General features: G+C 49.8%; 2 protein-coding genes across 2 annotated transcripts in view; both read left to right on the plus strand.

The window, feature by feature from the left end:
• Window positions 1-23489, plus strand: part of LOC147091836 (uncharacterized) — a 1030142-nt gene that overhangs the window by 907255 nt on the left and 99398 nt on the right. The gene's annotated exons all lie outside the window — the stretch shown is intronic.
• Window positions 13647-22624, plus strand: LOC147091865 (uncharacterized). The gene is made up of 2 exons (XM_085976574.1): window positions 13647-14057; window positions 21691-22624. Exon 2 carries the CDS (start codon window positions 21798-21800, stop codon window positions 22497-22499), a length of 702 nt encoding a protein of 233 aa, XP_085832700.1. The 5' UTR covers window positions 13647-14057; window positions 21691-21797; the 3' UTR covers window positions 22500-22624.

Below are 23489 nucleotides of genomic sequence, written 5' to 3' on the forward strand. Positions count from 1 at the left end.
GGACGGGGTTCCAACCGGGTCCCAGTGCCCAGGAGAGAAAATCAATGTCTCAGTTATTGTATTCTCACTCTCCACACCGGGGATTTCTCACCATCTTTGTACAGGAACATAGTGTGGACGGGGCTTCCAACCGGGTCCTAGTGCCCGGGAGTGACAATCAATGTCTCAGTTATTGTATTCTCACTCTCCACACAGGGGATTTCACACCATCTTAGTACAGGAACATAGAGTGGACGGGGCTTCCAACCGGGTCCCAGTGCCTGGGAGTGACAATCAATGTCTCAGTTATTGTATTCTCACTCTCCACACAGGGGATTTCACACCATCTTAGTACAGGAACATAGTGTGGACGGGGCTTCCAACCGGGTCCTAGTGCCCGGGAGAGACAATCAATGTCTCAGTTATTGTATTCTCACTCACCACACCAGGGATTTCTCACCATCTTAGTCCAGGAACAAAGTGTGGACGGGGCTTCCAACCGGGTCCCAGTGCCTGGGAGAGACAATCAATGTCTCAGTTATTGTATTCTCACTCTCCACACAGGGGATTTCTCACCATCTTAGTACAGGAACATAGAGTGGACGGGGTTTCCAACCGGGTCCTAGTGCCCGGGAGAGACAATCAATGTCTCAGTTATTGTATTCTCACTCTCCACACAGGGGATTTCTCACCATCTTAGTACAGGAACATCGTGTGGACGGGGCTTCCAACCGGGTCCCAGTGCCCGGGAGTGACAATCAATGTCTCAGTTATTGTATTCTCACTCTCCACACCGGGGATTTCTCTCCATCTTAGTACAGGAACATAGTGTGGGCGGGGCTTCCATCCGGGTCCTAGTGCCCGGGAGTGACAATCAATGTCTCAGTTATTGTATTCTCACTCTCCACACCGGGGATTTCTCTCCATCTTAGTACAGGAACATAGTGTGGACGGGGCTTCCAACCGGGTCCTAGTGCCCGGGAGTGACAATCAATGTCTCAGTTATTGTATTCTCACTCTCCACACAGGGGATTTCTCACCATCTTAGTGCAGGAACATAGTGTGGGCGGGGCTTCCAACCAGGTCCTAGTGCCCGGGAGAGACAATCAATGTCTCAGTTATTGTATTCTCACTCTCCACACAGGGGATTTCTCACCATCTTAATGCAGGAACATAGTGTGGACGGGGCTTCCAACCGGGTCCTTGTGCCCGGGAGAGACAATCAATGACTCAGTTATTGTATTCTCACTCTCCACACAGGGGATTTCTCACCATCTTAGTACAGGAACATAGTGTGGACGGGGCTTCCAACCGGGTCCTTGTGCCCGGGAGAGACAATCAATGACTCAGTTATTGTATTCTCACTCTCCACACCGGGGATTTCTCACCATCTTAGTACAGGAACATAGTGTGGGCGGGGCTTCCAACCGGGTCCCAGTGCCCGGGAGAGACAATCAATGTCTCAGTTATTGTATTCTCACTCTCCACACAGGGGATTTCTCACCATCTTAGTACAGGAACATAGTGTGGACGGAGCTTCCAACCGGGTCCCAGTGCCCGGGAGTGACAATCAATGTCTCAGTTATTGTACTCTCACTCTCCACACAGGGGATTTCTCACCATCTTAGTACAGGAACATAGTGTGGACGGGGCTTCCAACCGGGTCCCAGTGCCCGGGAGAGACAATCAATGTCTCAGTTATTGTACTCTCACTCTCCACACCGGGGATTTCTCACCATCTTAGTACAGGAACATAGTGTGGACGGGGCTTCCAACCGGGTCCCAGTGCCCGGGAGAGACAATCAATGTCTCAGTTATTGTACTCTCACTCTCCACACAGGGGATTTCTCACCATCTTAGTACAGGAACATAGTGTGGACGGAGCTTCCAACCGGGTCCCAGTGCCCGGGAGAGACAATCAATGTCTCAGTTATTGTACTCTCACTCTCCACACAGGGGATTTCTCACCATCTTAGTACAGGAACATAGTGTGGACGGGGCTTCCAACCGGGTCCCAGTGCCCGGGAGAGACAATCAATGTCTCAGTTATTGTACTCTCACTCTCCACACAGGGGATTTCTCACCATCTTAGTACAGGAACATAGTGTGGACGGAGCTTCCAACCGGGTCCCAGTGCCCGGGAGTGACAATCAATGTCTCAGTTATTGTATTCTCACTCTCCACACAGGGGATTTCTCACCATCTTAGTACAGGAACATAGTGTGGACGGTGCTTCCAACCGGGTCCTAGCGCCCGGGAGAGACAATCAATGTCTCAGTTATTGTATTCTCACTCCCCACACAGGGGATTTCTCACCATCTTAGTACAGGAACATAGTGTGAACGGGGCTTCCAACCGGGTCCCAGTGCCCGGGAGAGACAATCAATGTCTCAGTTATTGTATTCTCACTCTCCACACAGGGGATTTCTCACCATCTTAGTACAGGAACATAGTGTGGACGGGGCTTCCAACTGGGTCCGAGTGCCCGGGAGAGACAATCAATGTCTCAGTTATTGTATTCTCACTCTCCACACAGGGGATTTCTCACCATCTTAATACAGGAACATAGTGTGGACGGGGCTTCCAACCGGGTCCTAGTGCCCGGGAGAGACAATCAATGTCTCAGTTATTGTATTCTCACTCTCCACACCGGGGATTTCACACCATCTTAGTACAGGAACATAGTGTGGACGGGGCTTCCAACCGGGCCCTAGTGCCCGGGAGAGACAATCAATGCATCAGTTATTGTATTCTCAGTCTCCACACAGGGGATTTCTCACCATCTTAGTACAGGAACATAGAGTGGGCGGGGCTTCCAACCGGGTCCCAGTGCCCGGGAGAGACAATCAATGTCTCAGTTATTGTATTCTCACTCTCCTCACAGGGGATTTCTCACCATCTTAGTACAGCAACATAGTGTGAACGGGGCTTCCAACCGGGTCCCAGTGCCCGGGAGTGACAATCAATGCATCAGTTATTGTATTCTCACTCTCCACACCGGGGATTTCTCACCATCTTAGTACAGGAACATAGTGTGGACGGGGCTTCCAACCGGGTCCCAGTGCCCGGGAGTGACAATCAATGTCTCAGTTATTGTATTCTCACTCTCCACACAGGGGCTTTCTCACCATCTTAGTACAGGAACATAGAGTGGACGGGGCTTCCAACCGGGTCCCAGTGCCCAGGAGAGACAATCAATGTCTCAGTTATTGTATTCTCACTCTCCACACAGGGGATTTCTCACCATCTTAGTACAGGAATATAGAGTGGACGGGGCTTCCAACCGGGTCCCAATGCCCGGGAGAGACAATCAATGTCTCAGTTATTGTATTCTCACTCTCCACACAGGGGATTTCTCACCATCTTAGTACAGCAACATAGTGTGGACGGGGCTTCCAACCGGGTCCCAGTGCCCGGGAGTGACAATCAATGTCTCAGTTATTGTATTCTCACTCTCCACACCGGGGATTTCTCACCATCTTAGTACAGGAACATAGTGTGGACGGTGCTTCCAACCGGGTCCTAGTGCCCGGGAGTGACAATCATTGTCTCAGTTATTGTATTCTCACTCTCCACAGCGGGGATTTCTCACCATCTTAGCACAGGAACATCGTGTGGACGGAGCTTCTAACCGGGCCCAGTGCCCGGGAGAGACAATCAATGTCTCAGTTATTGTATTCTCACTCTACACACAGGGGATTTCACACCTTCTTAGTACAGGAACATAGTGTGGATGGGGCTTTCAACCAGGTCCCAGTGCCCGGGAGAGACAATCAATGTCTCAGTTATTGTATTCTCACTCTACACACAGGGGATTTCTCACCATCTTAGTACAGGAACATAGTGTGGACGCAGCTTCCAACCGGGTCCTAGTGCCCGGGAGAGACAATCAATGTCTCAGTTATTGTATTCTCACTCTCCACACAGGGGATTTCTCACCATCTTAGTACAGGAATATAGGGTGGGTTTATCCAGTCTTTGTGAATGGGAAGGTCGATGTTGCTCATGATTTCTTCCATCTCATGGAGCACGGTGGCATCGTGGTGAATGGCAGGCGGGGCAATGTGGGACTGCACCGGGAGCAAGTTCAGCTGGACTGGACTTAAGCATCCCTGACACCGCCCTCAGCACCTTTCACGACCTCAGGATGTCTCAAAGTGCTGTACAGCCAATGAAGTATTTTGAAGTGCAGTCGCTGTTGTAATGTCGGAAACACGATTTTCACATGACTGCATATAGTGATATTTCAAGCACCAGGCAGATTGGAGATGATTTGGAAATACCTGCATCAATCATGCCTGGAGACCACACAGCTGTAAATGACTGGGATTAATTTTAAGCATATCATTTCTATTATGGAACTATCCTCCACTCACGGCATTTCATTGGAGAAATAAACACACTATTATCGGGAGACTTTGCTGTAGTTTCGGTCATGAGTTATGTTTCCTGTAGTTTGTTAAATAGGCTTTGTTTGCTGTATGCTGAGTAATAGGCTGTTTAATCCTGTTGTGACGTGTTTTAAAATATGGTTCAATCTTTTTTTATTATTCATTCATGGGATGTGGGCGTCACTGATAAGGCCGGCATTTATTGCCCATCCCTAATTGCCCTTGAGCTGCCTTCTTGAACTGTGACGTGATGATAATCCCGTTGAATGTCAAGGGGAGGTGGCTAGACTCTCTCTTGTTGGAAATGGTCATTGCCTGAAACTTGTGAGTTGCGAATGTTACTAGCCACTTATCAGCCGAAGCCTGAATGCTGTCCAGGTCTTCCTGCATGCGGGCAAGGACTGCTTCATTGCCTGAGGAGTAATTGGTGTAAGACAAGCCCGAATTCAAAGTTTGAAGAGCGCAACCAGATCGGATACACCCGCCCAGGGAGGGGGAGGGGGGTATTGAAAGTTTGAAGAATGCAGCCAAATTTGATGCACCTGCCCATTGAGGGGAGGTGGGTGTTGGGTTGTAGGTTTGAAGAATGCAGTCCCATTGCATGTCAAGGGGAGGTGGCTAGGCTCTCTCTCTTGTTGGAGCTGGTCATTGTCTGGCACTTGTCAATTATCAGCCCAATCCTGAATGTTGTCCGGGTCTTGCTGCAGGCGGGCAGGGACTGCTTCGTTATCTGAGGAGTAATCGGTGTACTCTTTTGATTGGGTACTTAAACAAAATGTCTGTAAATTAATAAAACTTTAAATAAAACTTAACAAATTAAATTAAAATTTGATTGTCCGGGTTGATAATGCACTCCAGTCCCCGCGGCGCCCACCGGTCGCGGAATGGAGTAATCAGTGTGAGGCAAACCCGAATTCAAAGTTTAGTTCGCATGGTTAATGTAATGGATGCACCGCCTCGGGTGAAAGAGGGGTTGTAGGTTTGAAGAATGCAACCAAAAGGAATGCACCCGCCTCGGGAGAGGGAAGGTTTGAAGGTTTGAAGAATGCAACAAAATGGGATGCACCCGCCTCGGGAGAGGGAGGGGTTGAAGGTTTGAAGAATGCAGCCAAATCTTTTCACGCTCACACTCACACAGAAAGAGTCGCAGGCGGCGCTCGGCCACGCGCCGGGTCCCGGTGGAGGAGTTGCCTCTGGACCGTCCGCCATGTGCTTACAAAAGGCGCGGCCGCCGCCGCCGATCGGCAGCTGGACTCGGCGCGGTGAGGAGCGCGGAGCAGCCGGAGGAGGGGGGGAGGCGCTGAGCGGAGCATCTGGACTCGGCGCTGTGAGGAGCGCGGAGCAGCCGGAGGAGGGGGGGTGGAGGGGGGGTGGAGGCGCTGACTGAGCGACAAAGTAAAATGGCTTCGGGCGACCAGACCAAAGGCCCGGCCCGAGGCCGCAAGGCCAGGAAGAGGAGGAGCCCAGCCCAGGGCGCGGCCGGCGGGCGGGCCCACGGTGTCGGGCCACATCCTGCAGGCGGTGGCGGCTTCCAGGGAGCGTCGCGGCCTGTCGCTGGCCGCCGTCAAGCAGGCGCTGTCGGCCGCCGGCTACGACATGCCGCGCATCAACTGGTGGGTGAAGCAGGCGGTGCGGAGCCTGGTGACCGAGGCCTCGCTGGTGCGGCCGGCCGGCAAGAACAAGCCCAGGGGGCGGAGGAGGAAGGAGGCCGGGGGGGCGGTGATCCTGCTGCTGCCGCCCGCTGGAGAAAGGCCGAGAAGAGGGCGGGCGGGGTCCGCCAGGGGGCGAGGCCCGTCGGGCGACCCGGGAGCCGTCGGGGGCCCAGGTCCCCTCCAGGGGCAGGAAGCCCGGGAGCTGCCAAGACCAGAAGGCGGCAGCAGCCCCACGGGCGGCGGCCAAGGCTGAAAACCCCAAACAGAAATACTACCCGCGTGAACCGAAACAACAGGCTCTTTTCAGAGCCACCACACCCTTCAGATGAAAGAGGTTGTTCCAGAATTATACAATAAATATCTTTATTTTTAAATCATTGCTGCGGCCGATAAACCCGAGAATCTTCGAATGATCCTGGCGGTTGTCCTCCAGCTCTCGGGAGACTTTGCAACCAGCTGCAGCCGCCGTGAAGCATCTTGCAGACTAGAATGAGTTGGAGAAAAAATAGTCACAGAAATGATTGGTAGTCATTGGATTAAGAGTTGGAATTGTGTTGGTGTTTCTGCTCCATACGATCATCCATGTCGCCCTACTTTACCTCATGTTTCCAGCGTATTCTGCAGTGAGTGTCTCACTTCCTGACTCCAAGCCTTTCCACCATCTACAAGGCACAAGTCAGGAGTGTGATGGAATACTCTCCAGTGTGGACCGTCGACAAGATGCACTGCAGCAACTCGCCAAGGCTTCTTCGGCAGCACCTCCCAGACCCGCGACCTCTTCCACCTAGAAGGACAAGGGCGGCAGGCACATGGGAACACCACCACCTCCAAGTTCCCCTCCAAGTCACACACCATCCTGACTTAGAAATATATCGGCCAATCCTTCATCGTCACTGGGTCAAAATCCTGGAACGCCCTCCCTAACAGCACTGTGGGAGTACCTTCACCACACGGACTGCAGCAGTTCAAGGGGGCAGCTCACCACCTCCTTCTCAAGGGCGATTAGGGATGGGCAATACAAGCTGGCCTTGCCAGCAATGCCTACATACCGAGAATCTTTTTAAATACCAAATAAATTGCCTCAGGTTCAGCATTTGTGTACTATGCCATAAGGATTTCAGTAAATAACTAATATTGCAGTGGCCTTTCTTAAACAGAAGCGATTAAGTGCATATATTTCTTTCTTAGACAATCTCTTTTGTAGTTTCTGGGACCTGTCTAATTTGTATATTATGGGGAGTTCCAGAATTGTTGTGGCTCGAATGAATGTATTTCGCATAAGACATTTAATGTGGACGTGTCACATGAGAGTATGAGATTTTATATATATATATATAGCTTCGGGGTTTTGCTCCAGCAAATTAAGGTTTCCCCATTCCTTGCGTGGCAGCGGCTTCTGGCAAAAAAAACTTGATAGGTGACTGTGATTTGTGCAGACTGAACATGTGGTGTGTCAAGGATCAGCCAATTGGAATAGACAATTTGGCATCCGTCATTAGGATAAAGCTGTGTATATAAAGGAGGGGTTGCGGACTCCATTTCGATGTTGCTTTGTGTTTTTATTAACCAGTCGAGGTGGAGAAGGAATTGAAGGGCTTGCCATGCCGACTGCTGCTGCTGTTTCCACCAGTTCCACCACAGCCGGTGCCAAGGGCTCCGTCTCCAAGAAGGGCTCGAAGAAAACCGCCATGAAAATGACCAGGAGAGGGGACAGGAAGCACAGGAGGAGCAGGAAGCAGAGTTACAGCATCTACATCTACAGGGTGCTGAAGCAGGTCCACCCCGACCCGACACCGGCATCTCCTCCAAGGCCATGAGTGTCATCAACTCGTTCCTCACTGACATCTTCGAGCGCATCGCCTGCGAGGCCTCCCGCCTGATCCATTACACCAAACACCAGACCATCTCCTCCCGGCCGGGAGATCCAGACCGCCATCCGTCTCCTGCTGCCCGGGGAACTGGCCAAGCACGCCGTCTCGGAGGGGACCAAGGCGGTCACCAAATACACCAGCTCCAAGTAGAGTCCCCCTCCCAAAATAAAACCTGCAATTAAATCACCAAACGGCTCTTTTAAGAGCCACTTCGCAAAGCCTTAAAACGGAGCTATAAAACAAAACCGAGACCCCTGAACAAATACTTCTGTTAGGCTGTATGTTAATGCAATGAATTGCTAAATTAATCGTCCGGTTCATCCATCTACATGGGGTGCGTTCTATTTATGAAAGCTGTTTTAATTCGCATTTCTTTTGAGTATAAGTCCCTGAAGGGATTGGGGAATTCACGGGGAAGGGGGCAATCGGCGCTCAATAACTCCGAGAACAAGGATTTCGGTTGAAACCAAGGCTCTTCCCTGCCAGTTGAAGAATTTACTCTTGATATTGAAACCCAGGAGTACAGCGACGATCAATGTTGCCGGACCGCCAATATTGTGGAAAAAAGCGGGTAAAATAGGAGGTTGCTCAAGCATTAATGTTCAGTGACGCCACATTTCGGTTTAGGAAGACCTTTGTTTTGTACAGGGAAGGGGAGAACTTGGAGACAAGAAATCATTGAGACCGCGACTTGGAGTAGGAGATAAGACGGACACATTTCCCCAGATCAAGAAATCTGCACAACTCGCATTTACAAATGACATTTAAGGTCGAAACACGTCCCAAGACGTTTCACGGGGGAAAGAGATGAAGAGACGCTCAAGTCTTTACAGAGAGTTGAGCTAAAGATACATGAAAAAAACATAAGATTCAGAAGAACTTAATAAAAATAATAATCAACTTTATTGTCATTGTTAGTGCACAAGTGCAGTACAACGAAATGTAGGCTTGCGGCTCCCGAGAGTGTACATTTAGATTAAGACATTTAACATTCAACATTCATTTGGCTTGTAATACATAAACATAAACATAATAAAGTGCATTGGCAGATGTGCAGGCTTTAGAGTTTATTTGTGGAGTTCAGTAGGATGACAGCCCTGGGAAAGAAGCTGTTGCTAAATCTGTTCGTTCGGGTGCGAATGCATCTGTAGCGTCTCCCAGATGGCAGGAGGGCGAACAGACTGTGGCTGGGGTGGGTAGGGTCTTTGATGGTGGTCAGTGACCTCCGTAAAGAGCGAGAGAGAATGTCTCTGTGGATATATCATCGCTCTGAGGTGATACACGCTTTGGAAAGAAGGCGACTTTGTTTTGTGTTTTGTTGGAGGGCATTTTTCAGGAGATGAGACCTTTGGCTCAGCAGCGTCTGGTTCGCCTGGTTAAATAGCGCCGGCTGCTGGAAACTCTTCATCCCCCAACACACACTCAGATAGAGAGAGAGAGAGAACAGGTCCCAGCCCAAGCCATGGCCGACACTCTCCCTGCCAGGAACACCAGGAGGAAGACCAGGACTGCACCCCCGGCCAGGAGACGCGGCACCACCGTGTCCCAACAGATCCTGGAGGCGGTGGCGGCCAGCAAGGAGTGCCGGGGGCTCTCGGCTCTCAAGAAGGTCCTCTCGGGCCGCGGCTACGACGTGGCCAGAAACAACTGGCGGGTCCACCAGGCGGCCCGGAGCCTGGTGACCAAAGACTCACTGCTGCAGCCCACCGGCACCGGTGCCTCGGGCTCCTTCAGGCTCAGCAAGAGGTGGGGCGACCGGGAGGAGGAGCAGAAACCCAAGAGGGAGCCCGCCGCCGCCGCCAGGGAAAGGAGGAGGAGGATGAAGCAAGGTGTGGTCAGGAAAGCGGCGCCCAGGAGCAGAGGCTCGCCCAGGAAGACCAAGAAACAGGGCGCCGCCAGGAAGGGGGCGAGGAGGGCCACCGCCCACAAACCCAAGGGGAGGAAGGCGGCCAGGGCCGAAGGGAAAGGCAAACGCCAGCGTGCAAAGGCGAGAAAGCTGGCCAAACAACCGAAGCAGGAAGCGGACCAAACCTCCGCTCAGGAGGAGACCTCCCTGTCGGAGAAAGAAAGCCAAGTTTGCTCAGAGCAAGAGGACAGCTCCTAAAGGGGAGACCAATCAGAGGATGAAGACATAGAAACATAGAAACATAGAGATAGGAACAGGAGTAGGCCATTCGGCCCTTCGAGCCTGCTCCGCCATTCAATGAGATCATGGCTGATCTTCGTCTGAGATCATAGCTGATCTTACCAGTTCAGTACCCCGTCCCCGCCTTTTCTCCGTAACCCTTAATCCCCTTAGCCTTCAGAAATATATCCAATTCTCTCTTGAAAATATTTATTGAATTAGCCTTCACAGCCCTCTGTGGCAGGGAATTCCACAGGCTCACCACTCTTTGAGTGAAGAAATTCTTCCTCATCTCTGTTTTAAATGATTTGCCCACTATTTTTAGACTGTGGCCCCTGGTTCTGTGCTCCCCGGGCATTGGAAACATTCTCCCTGAATTCAGCCTGTCCAGGCCTGCCATAATTTTATATGTTTCGATGAGATCCCCTCTCAATCTTCTAAACTCCAGTGAGTACAAGCCCAAACTATTTAATCTCTCTTCGTAGGTCATTCCCGCCATTCCAGGTATCAGCCTGGTGAATCGCCGTTGCACTCTTTCCATGGCAAGAACATCCTTCCGCAGATGGGGCGACCAAAACTGTACACAATACTCCAGATGCGGTCTCACCAGCACCTTGTACAGCTGTAGTAAGGTATCCCTATTCCTATACTCGAACCCCCTTGATATGAAGGCCAACATACCATTTGCCTTCTTAATCGCCTGTTGCACCTGCATGCTCTCCTTCAGTGACTGGTGCACAAGAACACCCAGGTCCCTCTGCACTTCCCCATCTCCCAATCTATTGCCATTTAGATAATAATCTACCCTCCTGTTTTTACCCCCAAAGTGGATAACCTCGCATTTATCCACATTATAGTGCATCTGCCACGTATCCGCCCATTCCCCCAACCTGTCCAAATCGCACTGTAGCCTCCTGACATTCTCATCAGAGCCCACCCCTCCTCCTAGTTTAGTGTCGTCAGCGAATTTGGAAATATTGCATCCAATTCCCTGATCCAGATCATTTATATATATTGTGAACAGCTGGGGTCCCAGGACAGATCCTTGCGGCACCCCGCTGGTCACTGCCTGCCACTCCGAAAACGAGCCGTTTATTCCAACTCTCTGTTTTCTATCCGCCAGCCAGTTCTCTATCCACGTTAATACTTTGCCCCCAATCCCATGAGCCTTAATTTTGCATGATAATCTTTTGTGTGGAACCTTATCGAAGGCTTTCTGGAAGTCAAGGTACACCACATCCACTGGCTCTCCCCCATCTATTTTACCAGTTACTTCCTCAAAAAATTCAATATCAAACGGCTCTTTTCAGAGCCACAAAAAACATTCACAAAGAGCCGGACCGGAGGGTTGGGTGTGTGAAAAAAGGAACATTGCAATTGGCCCGATGGTTAATGACCAAAATCATCCTTATTGAAAAATAGAAAACCAATTATTTCCCCATTACAATACTGGAAATTATTAAAACTTCGATTGAGTTTTAATTCCTGAAGTATACCTTCCAGGAATAATATAATATACGAACCAATATTGGTTTTTAACTCCTATTTTAAAGGGTTAAATTGACAGCAGCAGAGCTGTGATAGATTGTAGGGCGGGAGAATCGGAAGACCAGGAGTCCTCAGCCTGGGCAACACTTTCAACAGTCCTCAGCCAGCTCCGCAACCGCAGCTTTTGCCTCAAATTGTTCATTTTGTTATATTTCTCGCTTCAGCAATGAGACTATCTGAAAATTATAAATGGTTGAAATCAAATCCTGTCGTGCAGCTGATGATTGTTGCTGCAAGTATTTATTGCAATGTGCATATCGTGAAACTACAAACGTCTTTATGAACTCCTGCGGGTGCGGCGATGCCTTGTAGATAACATTTAAATTCTGTTAGTTATTGACACGATTTCAGTAGGTCAGTCGTCTTCGCCACTTGAATGTGTAAGAATCAACGTTGAAACAACAATAATGAGCTGTTTTCGCTTCCATTGTGTGCTTCCGATACACTTTTAATAGCCGAGCTGAGATTGTCTTTGTCAAGACCACCAATTTACATTTTTATAACGTAAAACAATGGATGGTATCGCACAATACAACCTCCAAAACGCTGGGGAAATTGCTACAAAACGTGGTACTAAAATTCAGGCACCATAAACCAGGTGGCCCCACTTATAAACACATGGAATTTTAGAATGTGGTCTCCAGCGAACTGGTGAAATGTTGGGACTTCCCAACATCCCAGGTAATAGGATTTGGTCACCAAGAACCAGTGTGTGATTGTGCGGACCCAGATCGATGAGTAGCGGGGACTGGAGTGCATCATCAACCCGGACCACCAAATTTTAATTTGATTTGTTTAAGTTTTATTTGAACTTTTGTTAATTTACAGTCAATTTGTTTAAGCACCAACCAAAAGAGTGCACCAAACGCCGGACCATCTCCTCCCGGCCGGGAGATCCAGACCGCCGTCCGCCTCCTGCTGCCCGGGGAACTGGCCAAGCACGCCGGACCATCTCCTCCCGGCCGGGAGATCCAGACCGCCGTCCGCCTCCTGCTGCCCGGGGAACTGGCCAAGCACGCCGTCTCGCAGGGGATGTAAACTGTCACCAAATACACCAGCTGCAAATAAAGCCTCTCGTTCCTCCCACCTTAAAAACTCAACCCAAAGGCTCTTTTCAGAGCCACTCACCAGATCCAGAAGGGACTATTTATTTTCATTTGACTAATGACATTTGAAATATGGACAGCATAAAGAAATGTTTAAAAAAATGTTTTATCATCCTTTATTTAACCCCCACTTTCATTTTTTTGTCGTATGTTCAGATTTTGCTGGTGCGTTTTTGTAATACAGTATATCGTTAATTTAAAATAGATTGAAATTTAACAAATATACAACAAAATGATGCATTGTCACTGCCCTGTTTTGTACAAAGCGGGTCGCTGAAAAGCTAAAATGAAATTAAATCTGTCAATTCAGGAACCAGTCATTTTAAAGGATCAATTTGCCATAATTCACAATTTAATAATGAATTATTCAGTCTCACAGATGCTACAATTTTAATTAAAATGATTATTCAGTCCCACAGATGACAATCTTTAGCAGTAATGATTATTATTTAGTCTCACAAATGCCATAGTTTTAATTATTATTCAGTCCCAGATACCATAATTTTAACGATTATTATTCAATCCCACAGATGCAATAATTTAAACAATAATGATTATTATTCAATCCCACAGATGGAATGATTTTAGTAACTGGTTAATATTCAGTCCCACAGATGCAATGATTTTAACAATAATGATTATTATTCAATCCCACAGATGCAATGATTTTAACAATAATGATTATTATTCCGTCCCACAGATGCAATGATTTTAATAACTGGTTAATATTCAGTCCCACAAAGGGCCATCACTTTAACAATAACGAGTCTGATTCACAGACGAGCTCTTATTCGAAAAGCCGCCTTTTTCGTTGGTGTCCGAGGTTGGAGCGGATTGAAAAACGCGCCAATCAGAGGCCGAGATTTGCCGGGTTTTCAGCCAATCAGAAGGCGCGGCTGGGCTGGGCTGGACGGGGCCGATGGATGCAAAAAAGCCGCAGCCCGGAGCGGGGAGGAGCAGTTGGAGAACAGAGTTAGAGAGGAGTTCGCCCCCTGGGGGAAGGACAGCCGCCGCCCGCCCGGGGAGAAGGGACAGCAGTCGGCCGGCACCTTGGGCAACAAGAGCTCGCGGGTGGGCGGGGCTATGACGTCACCCGCGCGCTGAGGCGGTTGAACGGCCGATCAGGAGCCACGTGACCCCGGAGCTGGCGGCGGCCTTTTAACGCAGTGGGCGGGGCCCCGAGGCGTTGCGGGCTGCGATTGGTGAGCGCAGCTGTCAATCTACGAGTCGCAGCCAATAGAAAAGACGGACTCCGTGAGGGACTTTAAGCGCGCGCTGTGTGCCCGCAGTGCGCATGCTCGGTGCTGCTCGCAGTCCCCGGATGAGGCTCCGGTTTGAGGAAGGAGATAAAATGGCGGCGGGACTGAGGAGCGGCGGATGGTGCGGTGAGTGTGGATCAGAGAATCTCCGGCATTTACAGCAGCGCCGGCCTCTCTCAGGCAATCTCTGGGAACATTGGGTCGAAGCGGCCGCGCGAGGGAGAAAGTTCAGAGAGAGTCCCATTGACTCAGATACACACTGGTCATGGAGATGGACTGGGGAGAAAGGTCAGAGAGAGTCCCATTGACTCAGATACACACTGGTCCTGGAGATGGACTGGGGAGAAAGGTCAGAGAGAGTCCCATTGGCTCAGATACACACTGGTCCTGGAGAGAATGGTCAGAGAGAGTCCCATTGACTCAGATAGACACTGGTCCTGGAGATGGACTGGGGAGAAAGGTCAGAGAGAGTCCCATTGACTCAGATAGACACTGGTCCTGGCCATGGACTGGGGAGAAAGGTCAGAGAGAGTCCCATTGACTCAGATACACACTGGTCCTGGAGATGGACTGGGGAGAAAGGTCAGAGAGAGTCCCATTGACTCAGATACACACTGGTCATAAGAACATAAGAAATAGGAGCAGGAGTAGGCCAATTGGCCCCTCGAGCCTGCTCCGCCATTCAATAAGATCATGGCTGATCTGATCCTAACCGCCAATCCACTATCACAGAACCATCTGCTGAATCTAACAGAATTAGACACACGAAATAGGGGCAGGATCAGGCTACACGGCCCCTGGGCCCGCTCCGCTACCCACAGGGCCATGACCGATCCGAACCTAGACTCATGTCCAAATTCCTGCCCGCTCCCCGTAACCCTTAATTCCCTTTACTTCTAGGAAACTGTCTATTTCTGTTTTAAATTTATGTAATGATGTAGCTTCTACAGCTTTTTGGGGCAGCATATTCCATGGACCGACCACCCTCTGAGTGAAGTAGTTCCTCCTCATCTCAGTTTTGAAAGAGCAGCCACTTATTCTAAGACTATGCCCCCTGGTTCTAGTTTCACCCATCATCGGGAACATCCTCCCCGCATCCACCCGATCCAACCCCTTCAAAATCTTATATGTTTCAATAAGATCGCCTCTCATTCTTCTGAACTCCAATGAGTAGAGTCCCAATCTACTCAACCTCTCCTCATATGTCCATCCCCTCATCCCCGGGATTAACCGAGTGAACCTTCTTTGTACTGACTCGAGCGCAAGTATGTCCTTTCTTAAGTATGGACACCAAAACTGTACGCAGTGTTCCAGGTGCGGTCTCACCAATACATTGTACAACTGAAGCAATACCTCCCTATTTTTATATTCTATCCCCCTAGCAATGAAAGCCAACATTCCATTGGCCTTCTTAGTCACTTGCTGCACCTGCATACTAACCTTTTGAGTTTCGTGCACCAGGACCCCCAGATCCCTTTGTACTTCAGTACTTTCCAGTTTCTTGCCATTAAGATAATAACTTGCTCTACGATTTTTCCTGCCAAAGTGCATAACCTCACACTTTCCAGTATTGTATTCCATCTGCCAAATCTCTGCCCACTTACTTAGCCTGTCTATGTCCCCTTGCAGGTTTTTTATGTCCTCCTCACTCACTACTTTCCCTCCCATCTTAGTATCATCTGCAAACTTTGATATGTTACACTCGGTCCCCTCCTCCAAATCGTTAATATAGATTGTAAAGAGTTGGGGACCCAGCACTGACCCCTGCGGAACACCACTAGTTACTGATTGCCAGTCTGAGAATGAACCTTTTATCCCAACTCTCTGCCTTCTGTTAGATAGCCAATCCTCTATCCATGCCAGAATATTACCCCAATCCCGTGGTTTTTTATCTTAAGCAATAATCTTTTGCATGGCACCTTGTCAAATGCCTTTTGGAAGTCTAAATACACTACGTCCACTGGTTCCCCTTTATCCACCCTATATGTTACTTCCTCAAAGAACTCCAGCAAATTTGTCAAACATGACTTCCCCTTCATAAAACCATGCTGACTTTGTCCTATTAAATTATGATTATCCAAATGTCCTGTTACTGTCTCCTTAATAATGAACTCCAAAATTTTACCTACCACAGATGTTAGGCTAACCGGTCTATAGTTTCCAGCCTTCTGTCTACTGCCCTTTTTAAATAAGGGTGTTACATTAGCAGTTTTCCAGTCTGCCGGGACCTTTGCCGAGTCCAGGGAGTTTTGGAAAATTATTACCAATGCATCCACAATCCCTATCGCCACTTCCCTCAAGACCCTAGGATGTAAGCCATCAGGTCCAGGTGATTTATCCGCCTTGAGTCCCATTATTTTACCGAGTACCACTTCCTTAGTGATTTTGATCGTGTTTAGCTCCTCCCCCCAGAGAGTGTCCCATTGACTTAGATACACACTAGTCCTGGACATGGACTGGGGAGAGAGGTCAGAGTCCCATTGACTCAGATACACACTGGTCCTGGAGATGGACTGGGGAGAAAACCCCATTGACTCCGATACACACTGGTCCTGGAGATGGATTTGAGTGAAAGGTCAGAGAGTCCCATTGACTCCGATACACACTGGTCCTGGAGATGGACTGGGGAGAAAGGTCAGAGATTCCCATTGACTCAGATACACACTGGTCCTGGAGATGGATTGGGGAGAAAGGTCAGAGAGAGTCCCTTTGACTCATACCCACTGGTCCTGGAGTTGGACTGCGGAGAATGGTCAGAGAGAGGCCCATTGACTCAGATACACACCGGTGCTGGAGATGGACATACAAGAATGGATTAGGAAAAAAAGGGTGGCTTTTGGCAGATACAAAGGACTAAAAGCAGTGGAAGCCGAGAGGAGTACAGAAAGTGCAGGGGGGTACTTAAAAAAAGAAATTAGGAGAGCGAAGAGGGGTCATGAAAAAACACTGGCGGGCAAAATAAAGGAAAATCCCAAGGTGTTTTGTTAGTATATTAAGGGCAAGAGGATAACCAGGGAAAGAGTAGAGCCCATTTGGGACCAAAGTGGCAATCTGTGTGCAGAGCCATAAGATGTAGGTGAGGTTTTAAATAAATATTTTGCATCTGTGTTCACTATGAATAAGGACAATGCAGGCATAGAAATCAGGCAGGGGGATTGTGATATACTTGAACAAATTAGTATTGAGAGGGAGGAGGTATTAGTGGTTTTAGCGGGCTTAAAAGTGGATAAACCCCCAGGCCCAGACGAGATGTATCCCAGCCTGCTGTGTGAGGCAAGGGAGGAGATTGCAGCGGCTCTGACACAAATTTTCAGAACCTCTGGCCACAGGGGAGGTGCCAGAGGACTGGAGAACAGCTAACATAGTACCATTATTCAAGAAGGGTAGTAGTAGGGATAAATCAGGGAATTACAGGCTAGTGAGCCGAACATCAATGGTAGGGAAATTATTGGATAAAATTCTGAGGGACAGAATTAGTCTCCACTTGGAGCAGCAAGGATTAATCAAGGATAGTCAGCATAGCTTTGTCAGGGGGAGATCAATCTAACCAATTTGATTAAATTTTTCGATGGGGGTGACTAGGTGTGTGGATGAGGGCAGTCCAGTTGATGTAGTCTGCATGGACTTCAGTAAGGCTTTTGACAAAGTCCCACATGGGAGACTGGTCAAGAAGGTAAGACCCCATGGGATCCAGGGCAATTTGGCACATTGGATCCAAAATTGGCTTCGTGGCAGGAGGCAGAGGGTGATGGTCGAAGGTTGTTTTTGTGACTGGAAGCCTGTGTCCAGTGGTGTACCACAGGGTCTGGGTCCTTTGCTGTTTGTAGTGTACATTAATGATTTAGATATGAATGTTGGAGGTATGATCAGTAAGTTCGCAGATGACATGAAAATTGGTGGAGTGGTAAATAGTGAGGAGGGAAGCCTCAGGCTACAGGACAATATAGACGGTTTGTTGGGAAAGAGCAGGGGAAATCTCCCCGGTGTCCTAGCCAATGTTTATCCCTCAATCAATGTAACAAAAGGATAATAGCAAAATACTGCGGATGCTGGAAATCTGAAATAACAACAGGAAATGCTGGAAACACTCAGCAGGCCAGGCAACATCCGTAGAGAGAGAAACAGAGTTAACAAAAAGATAGATTATCTGGTCATTATCACATTGCTGTTTGTGGGAGCTTGCTGTGCGCTATTTGACTGCCGCATTTCCTACATTACAGCAGTGACTACACTTCAAAAGTACTTGATTGGCTGTAAAGCACTTTGGGGCATCCGGTGATGGTGAAAGGCACTATAGAAATGCAAGTGTGTCTTTCTTCACTGGTCTCACCAGCGACCTCTTCTGGCTGATGGTTGATTGACAGACGATAGTCCGCGCATGCGCACAGGGAGCGACGGTTTGGACTGAGTCCGGCACAGCGACCCCTCCCGGTCACCAAGGGGGCGGAGGAAGGGAGGGGGGAGCCAGCAGACCCTCTACCCTCTGCCGGCGATGGCTCCGCTGAGCTCCGTGCCGCCCCACGCACTGACATGCTGAGCGCAGCGCCCCGGTGAGCCCGAGCCCCGCCCTTCCGAGGCCGGGCCTGAGACGGCCGATTGCGGCTGGCCGGGCCTGGTTGCCTTTGTAACTCTCCGCCTCCCGATCTCCGGGCCTGAGCGGCTTGAGACGGCCGATTGCGGCTGGCGAGCCCGGTTGCCGGAGTAACCCCCTCCGCTCCCCCTCCCGAGCCCTGCCCCCCCCCCCCCCGAGCCTGCTCGCTTCCCTCTGGCTGCGCTCTGTGTGGAGGTGCGCCGTGCAGCGCGAGGAGCTTGCAGTGAGCCCAGCCAGCCTTTACCAAGATGGCTGGCCGCTGGTTCGGAATCGGGCCCAGCGGGATGGCCGGTGCGTAGCTCGGGCGTGGCTGGGCAACAGACGCCCAGGCTTCGAGGCCTGCCTGGAAAAACGGTGAAAGGTAGGAAAATTATAGAGGTTAGAAAAAAGATTTGCAAATGAATTAACTTTTTTAAACATTTTGTGTTTTAAAAGCGACTTTTTTTGGTGGAAATGTAGATTTGAAAAACACGCAGAAAGCGGGAAAAAGAAATGAAAAGTTTGGAATCACAATAGCGTCGACTCACCTCGGTTCAGAACGATAAGGCCCGCCCACACACGCACCGATTGGTCGACCGTCAGGTCACTGAAGCGTAGGATTGGTCAATCGTCCTGTCACTCGACTCTAGGGGGGCCCGCCCACACACGCCAGGAACCTGCCCCCGCCACGCCGCGATTGGTCGACCGTCGGGTTGCTGGACCATACGATTGGTCGACCTCGATGTAACTCAATGCTAATGAGCAGATAATGAGCGGAATTTTGAACGTTTTTTGGATACTGCGGGCGCAATTTTTGTCCGGCCGAAACGTAAATACGCTTACGACCGTTCTGGAATCGCAAGGTTTCTTTTGATGTAATGCACGTGTAGGTACGCTCTATAACTTTAGAGTGTATAGCTCGACAGACAGACAGATAGACAGACAGATGTATCCTAGATAGATAGATATAATATATACTAGCTGGGGGAGCCCGGCTTTGCCAGGGCTGTTTTGGGCCGGGCGGTTTAAATCGAGTGCGAGGCTTTGGGGCCTGTCTGTCCCTCTGTGAATCTGCTGCCGGGCAACATTTTAAATCGAGTCCCAGGCTTTTGGGCCCTGTCTCTGTCCCTTTGTGAATCTGCTGCCGGGCAACATTTCTACCTTTTAATACCTTGAAAGATGAAAGTGAAAGTACTTATAAAACGTTTTTGGTAAATCTTATGTTATTTTTAAAAGAGATACTAACTTTTTCAAAGCTGGATGATCAAAGTAGTTTGAGCTGGAAGCTGAAGTAATGGTAGTGAAAGAATGGCTGCCAGATCCCTGAGATGAAAACGATTAGTCCCGCCCACACACACACACACCGATTGGCCAACCATCAGGGGACCATACTGTAGGATTGGTCAATCATGACGGCACAGGATTGGTCGAACCTTGACGTCAGTCAATCAATGCTAAGTAGCAGATAATGAGTTTAATTTTGAAGGTTTTTTGCATAAGGCGCGAACAATTTTCGTGCGACCGAAAAGTAAATACGCTTACGACCGACCCGGAAGCGTAAGCTTTCTTCGGAGGTAACGCGCGCGTAGGTACGCTCTATAACTCTCGAGCGCATTGCCGGAGAGATGCACACCTGAGGACAGACAGACAGATCGACTCATATATATATATATATGTATGTATGTATGTATGTATGTGTATATATATATATATATATCTCAAGAAAAGCAGTGGTCCTAGTACCGACCCCTGGGGAACACCGCTGGATACCTTCCTCCAGTCTGAAAAACAACCGTTCACCACTACTCTGTTTCCTGTCACTTTGCCAATTCCGTATCCATGCTGCCACTGTCGCTTTTATTCCATGGGCTTCAACTTTGCTGGCAAGCCTATTATGTGGCACTTCTCGAACGCCTTTTGGAAATCCATGTACAACATGTTAACCGCATTGCCCTCATTAACCCTCTCTGTTACCTCATCAAGAACTTCAATCAGAATCAGAGCGGCCGGGCCAGGCAGACGTGCGGCCAGGGCCCTGGCACCAGGAAACCCAGGGTACAGCGCCTCCCCCATCTGAGCCGCCGCTTCCCGGTTTCTTCAGCCGGTTCCACCAAGTCCGACTCCGGCCAAAGGACAGGAGCCAGGCTCCCAGAATGGCCCGCGGCCCCGGGGAGCATGCGCACTCTCAGCGGGTAAATCAGCGAGTTGGATAGAGTGGTTTCTGGGGCGCGGTAAATTGTGGGTGCTGCGGCCGCCATTAGTCAGCAGCTGTCGGGAAGAGTTTTATTGCAGGCTGATGGAAGGTAGGTCCCTGGCCGCCTGTGTAGGTCTTTTTGTTGCTTCAGTTTGAGCTGGAGTGGAGATGGAGGAGAAGCTGCTGGGTTTAACCCCCAGTAATTCTGAGCCCGGGAGGACCCAACAATTTCCAATGTGAGACTGTCAAGGAAGGTGGATTCTGGGGGAGATTAGGTTGTTACACAGACACTGTCCCTACAATGTAAAAGAGTATTGTTTTAGGAATATGTATTTCTGTAGAGGCTTTTAATCCAGTTTACATCTGCAGATTTGTTTTAATTCATTCTTGGGATGTGGGCGTCGCTCGCATGACCAGAATATGTTGCCAATCCCCATTTTCCCGTTGAGAAGGTGATGGTGGGCCGCCTTCTTGAACTGCTGCAGTCCGTGTGGTGAAGGTACTCCCACAATGCTGCTGTGTAAGGAGTTCCAGGATTTTCACCCAGTGATGATGTAGCAACGGCGATATATGTCCAAGTCAGGATGGTGTGTGACTTGGAGAACTTGGAGGTGATAGTGCTCTCATGCACCTTCTGCCTTTGTCCTTCTAGGTGCTGGAGGTTGCGGGTTTTGGAGGTTCTGTCAAAGTTCTGGTCGAGTTGCAGATGTATAAAGTCCATCTCCTTCGCCCCCTCCCGCTCCCACCTCGCGCTCTCTCTCTCTCTCTCTCTCTCTCTCCTCCGCTAGAGGCCAGAGGCCCAGACCAGGTGACAGATTCCCTTCACCGAGGGACATTAGTGAACCAGTCGGATTTTATGACAATCCAGCAGCTTTCATGGTCACTTTTTTTCTAGTGCCGGCCCCACAAATAACCAGTTTCATTGAGCTCAATTTCACAACCTGCCTCTTTAGTGGGTTCTCTCTCACGCTCCCTGTTTTAAATTCATTTTACAGGGTATTAGAAGAGGAGGATTTGCAGACGGGAAACTCAAACCAAACATCACGTCAAGATCTGACAGTCACTCGATTCATCAGGAACTGAATATCATCGGCCTTTGAATATGGAAGCAAAAAGCACCGTTCACACCAGGGAGAGGCCGTTCACTTGCTCTGAGTGTGGGAAGGGATTCATTCAGTCATCCCACCTGCTGATACACCGGCGAGTTCACACTGGGGAGAGTCCTTTTAAATGCTCGGACTGTGGGAAGAGCTTTAAAAGTTCCGGGGAACTGATACGCCATCAACGTGTTCACACTGATGAGAGACCGTTCAGGTGCGCGCACTGCGGGACTGGGTTTAGGCACTCATCTGACCTCACTGTACACCAGCACACTCACACTGGGGAGAGGCCGTTCACCTGCTCCGTGTGTGGGAAGGGATTCGCTCAGTCATCCCACCTGCTGACACACCAGCGAGTTCACACTGGGGAGAGACCTTTTAAATGCTCGGACTGTGGGAAGTGCTTTAAAAGTTCCGGGCAACTGATATGCCATCAACGTGTTCACACTGGGGAGAAGCCGTTCAGCTGCTCCGTGTGTGGGAAGGGATTCGCTCAGTCATCCACCCTGCTGAGACACCAGCGCACTCACACTGGGGAGAGACCGTTCACCTGCTCCGTGTGTGGGAAGGGATTCATTGTGTCATCCACCCTGCTGACACACCAGCGCACTCACACTGGGGAGAGGCCGTTCACCTGCTCCGTGTGTGGGAAGGGATTCACTCGTTCATCCAACCTGCTGACACACCAGCGAGGTCACAAGTGACTGCAGGGGTTGGATTCTGTTGTTGCTGCTGTTAATCACATCCAGGACTGAACCATGTTCATTTTGACAGGTGGGGATTGTTTCTGCTGATGTTAATAACCCCTATAGCTGGGCTGGAGTTTAATATTCTGGATATATGTCCAATAAATCAACTTTGTTTTAAACACATTGTTGTAGATTTTTGTCTTTCCCACCTGAGTGTTTAGCATCACCTGGCTGGAGCTCAGAAAGGACAATCTGGGGGAGGATTGTATGGCGGGAACAAAACTCCAGCCTGGACACAGTCCTTCAGGGTCACACTGAGAGGGGCAAACGGCACTTTGGTCTTTCTTCTCTCTCTTCACTGACAGCAAAGTCCCCATGAGGGTTAATCTCGAGGCATGTGAGAAACGTGTCCCAGCCGCTCTCTGCCATGGTTCAGAGCTCCTAGGCAAGGAACAGAAGGCTCCTTTAGGAATGTACCCCAGTGCTTTTTTTTAATGGCCTTATTAACCTGTGTTGCTACTTTTAGTGATTTGTGTATCTGTATCCCTGGAACCCTCTGCTCCTCCAGCCCATTTAGACTCTTAGGGGGAAATTCGGTGGTGCCCCCTTTGAGTCGCTAACATCACTGGGGCTAATTTTAGCCCCCCGAAAAAGTTAGCGCCCCTGCGCATTAAATTCAGTGGTAGCGCCCCAAGCAGGAGGCGGGGTGCTACTGGAAGCGCTCCCCTCCCTCTTGGGGCGCTACCAGTGAATTTCCCGGCACTTCATGTAACAGCGCCACGCCCGTCGGCACATAGCACCGTGTCATAGCAGACCTCCCTCCCTGATTAACGGGGAGGAGCCTAGCACTGCGCACATTGGGGCCGTGCTGGACCACTGGGGAGTGGGGTGTCGGATCAAGAGGAGCGCCGGGCTGAGCGATCGCGGCTGACACCCCAAAGAAGAAAGGGGAAGGGGGCAAGCGCTGGCAGTCGGCCAAAATAAAAAGTTGCCGCCTGACACCTG

This window comes from Somniosus microcephalus, unplaced genomic scaffold (assembly GCF_052327205.1).
Source record: "Somniosus microcephalus isolate GS21.2 unplaced genomic scaffold, FLI_Smic_1.0 unresolved_chr3, whole genome shotgun sequence".
NCBI lineage: Eukaryota > Metazoa > Chordata > Chondrichthyes > Squaliformes > Somniosidae > Somniosus > Somniosus microcephalus.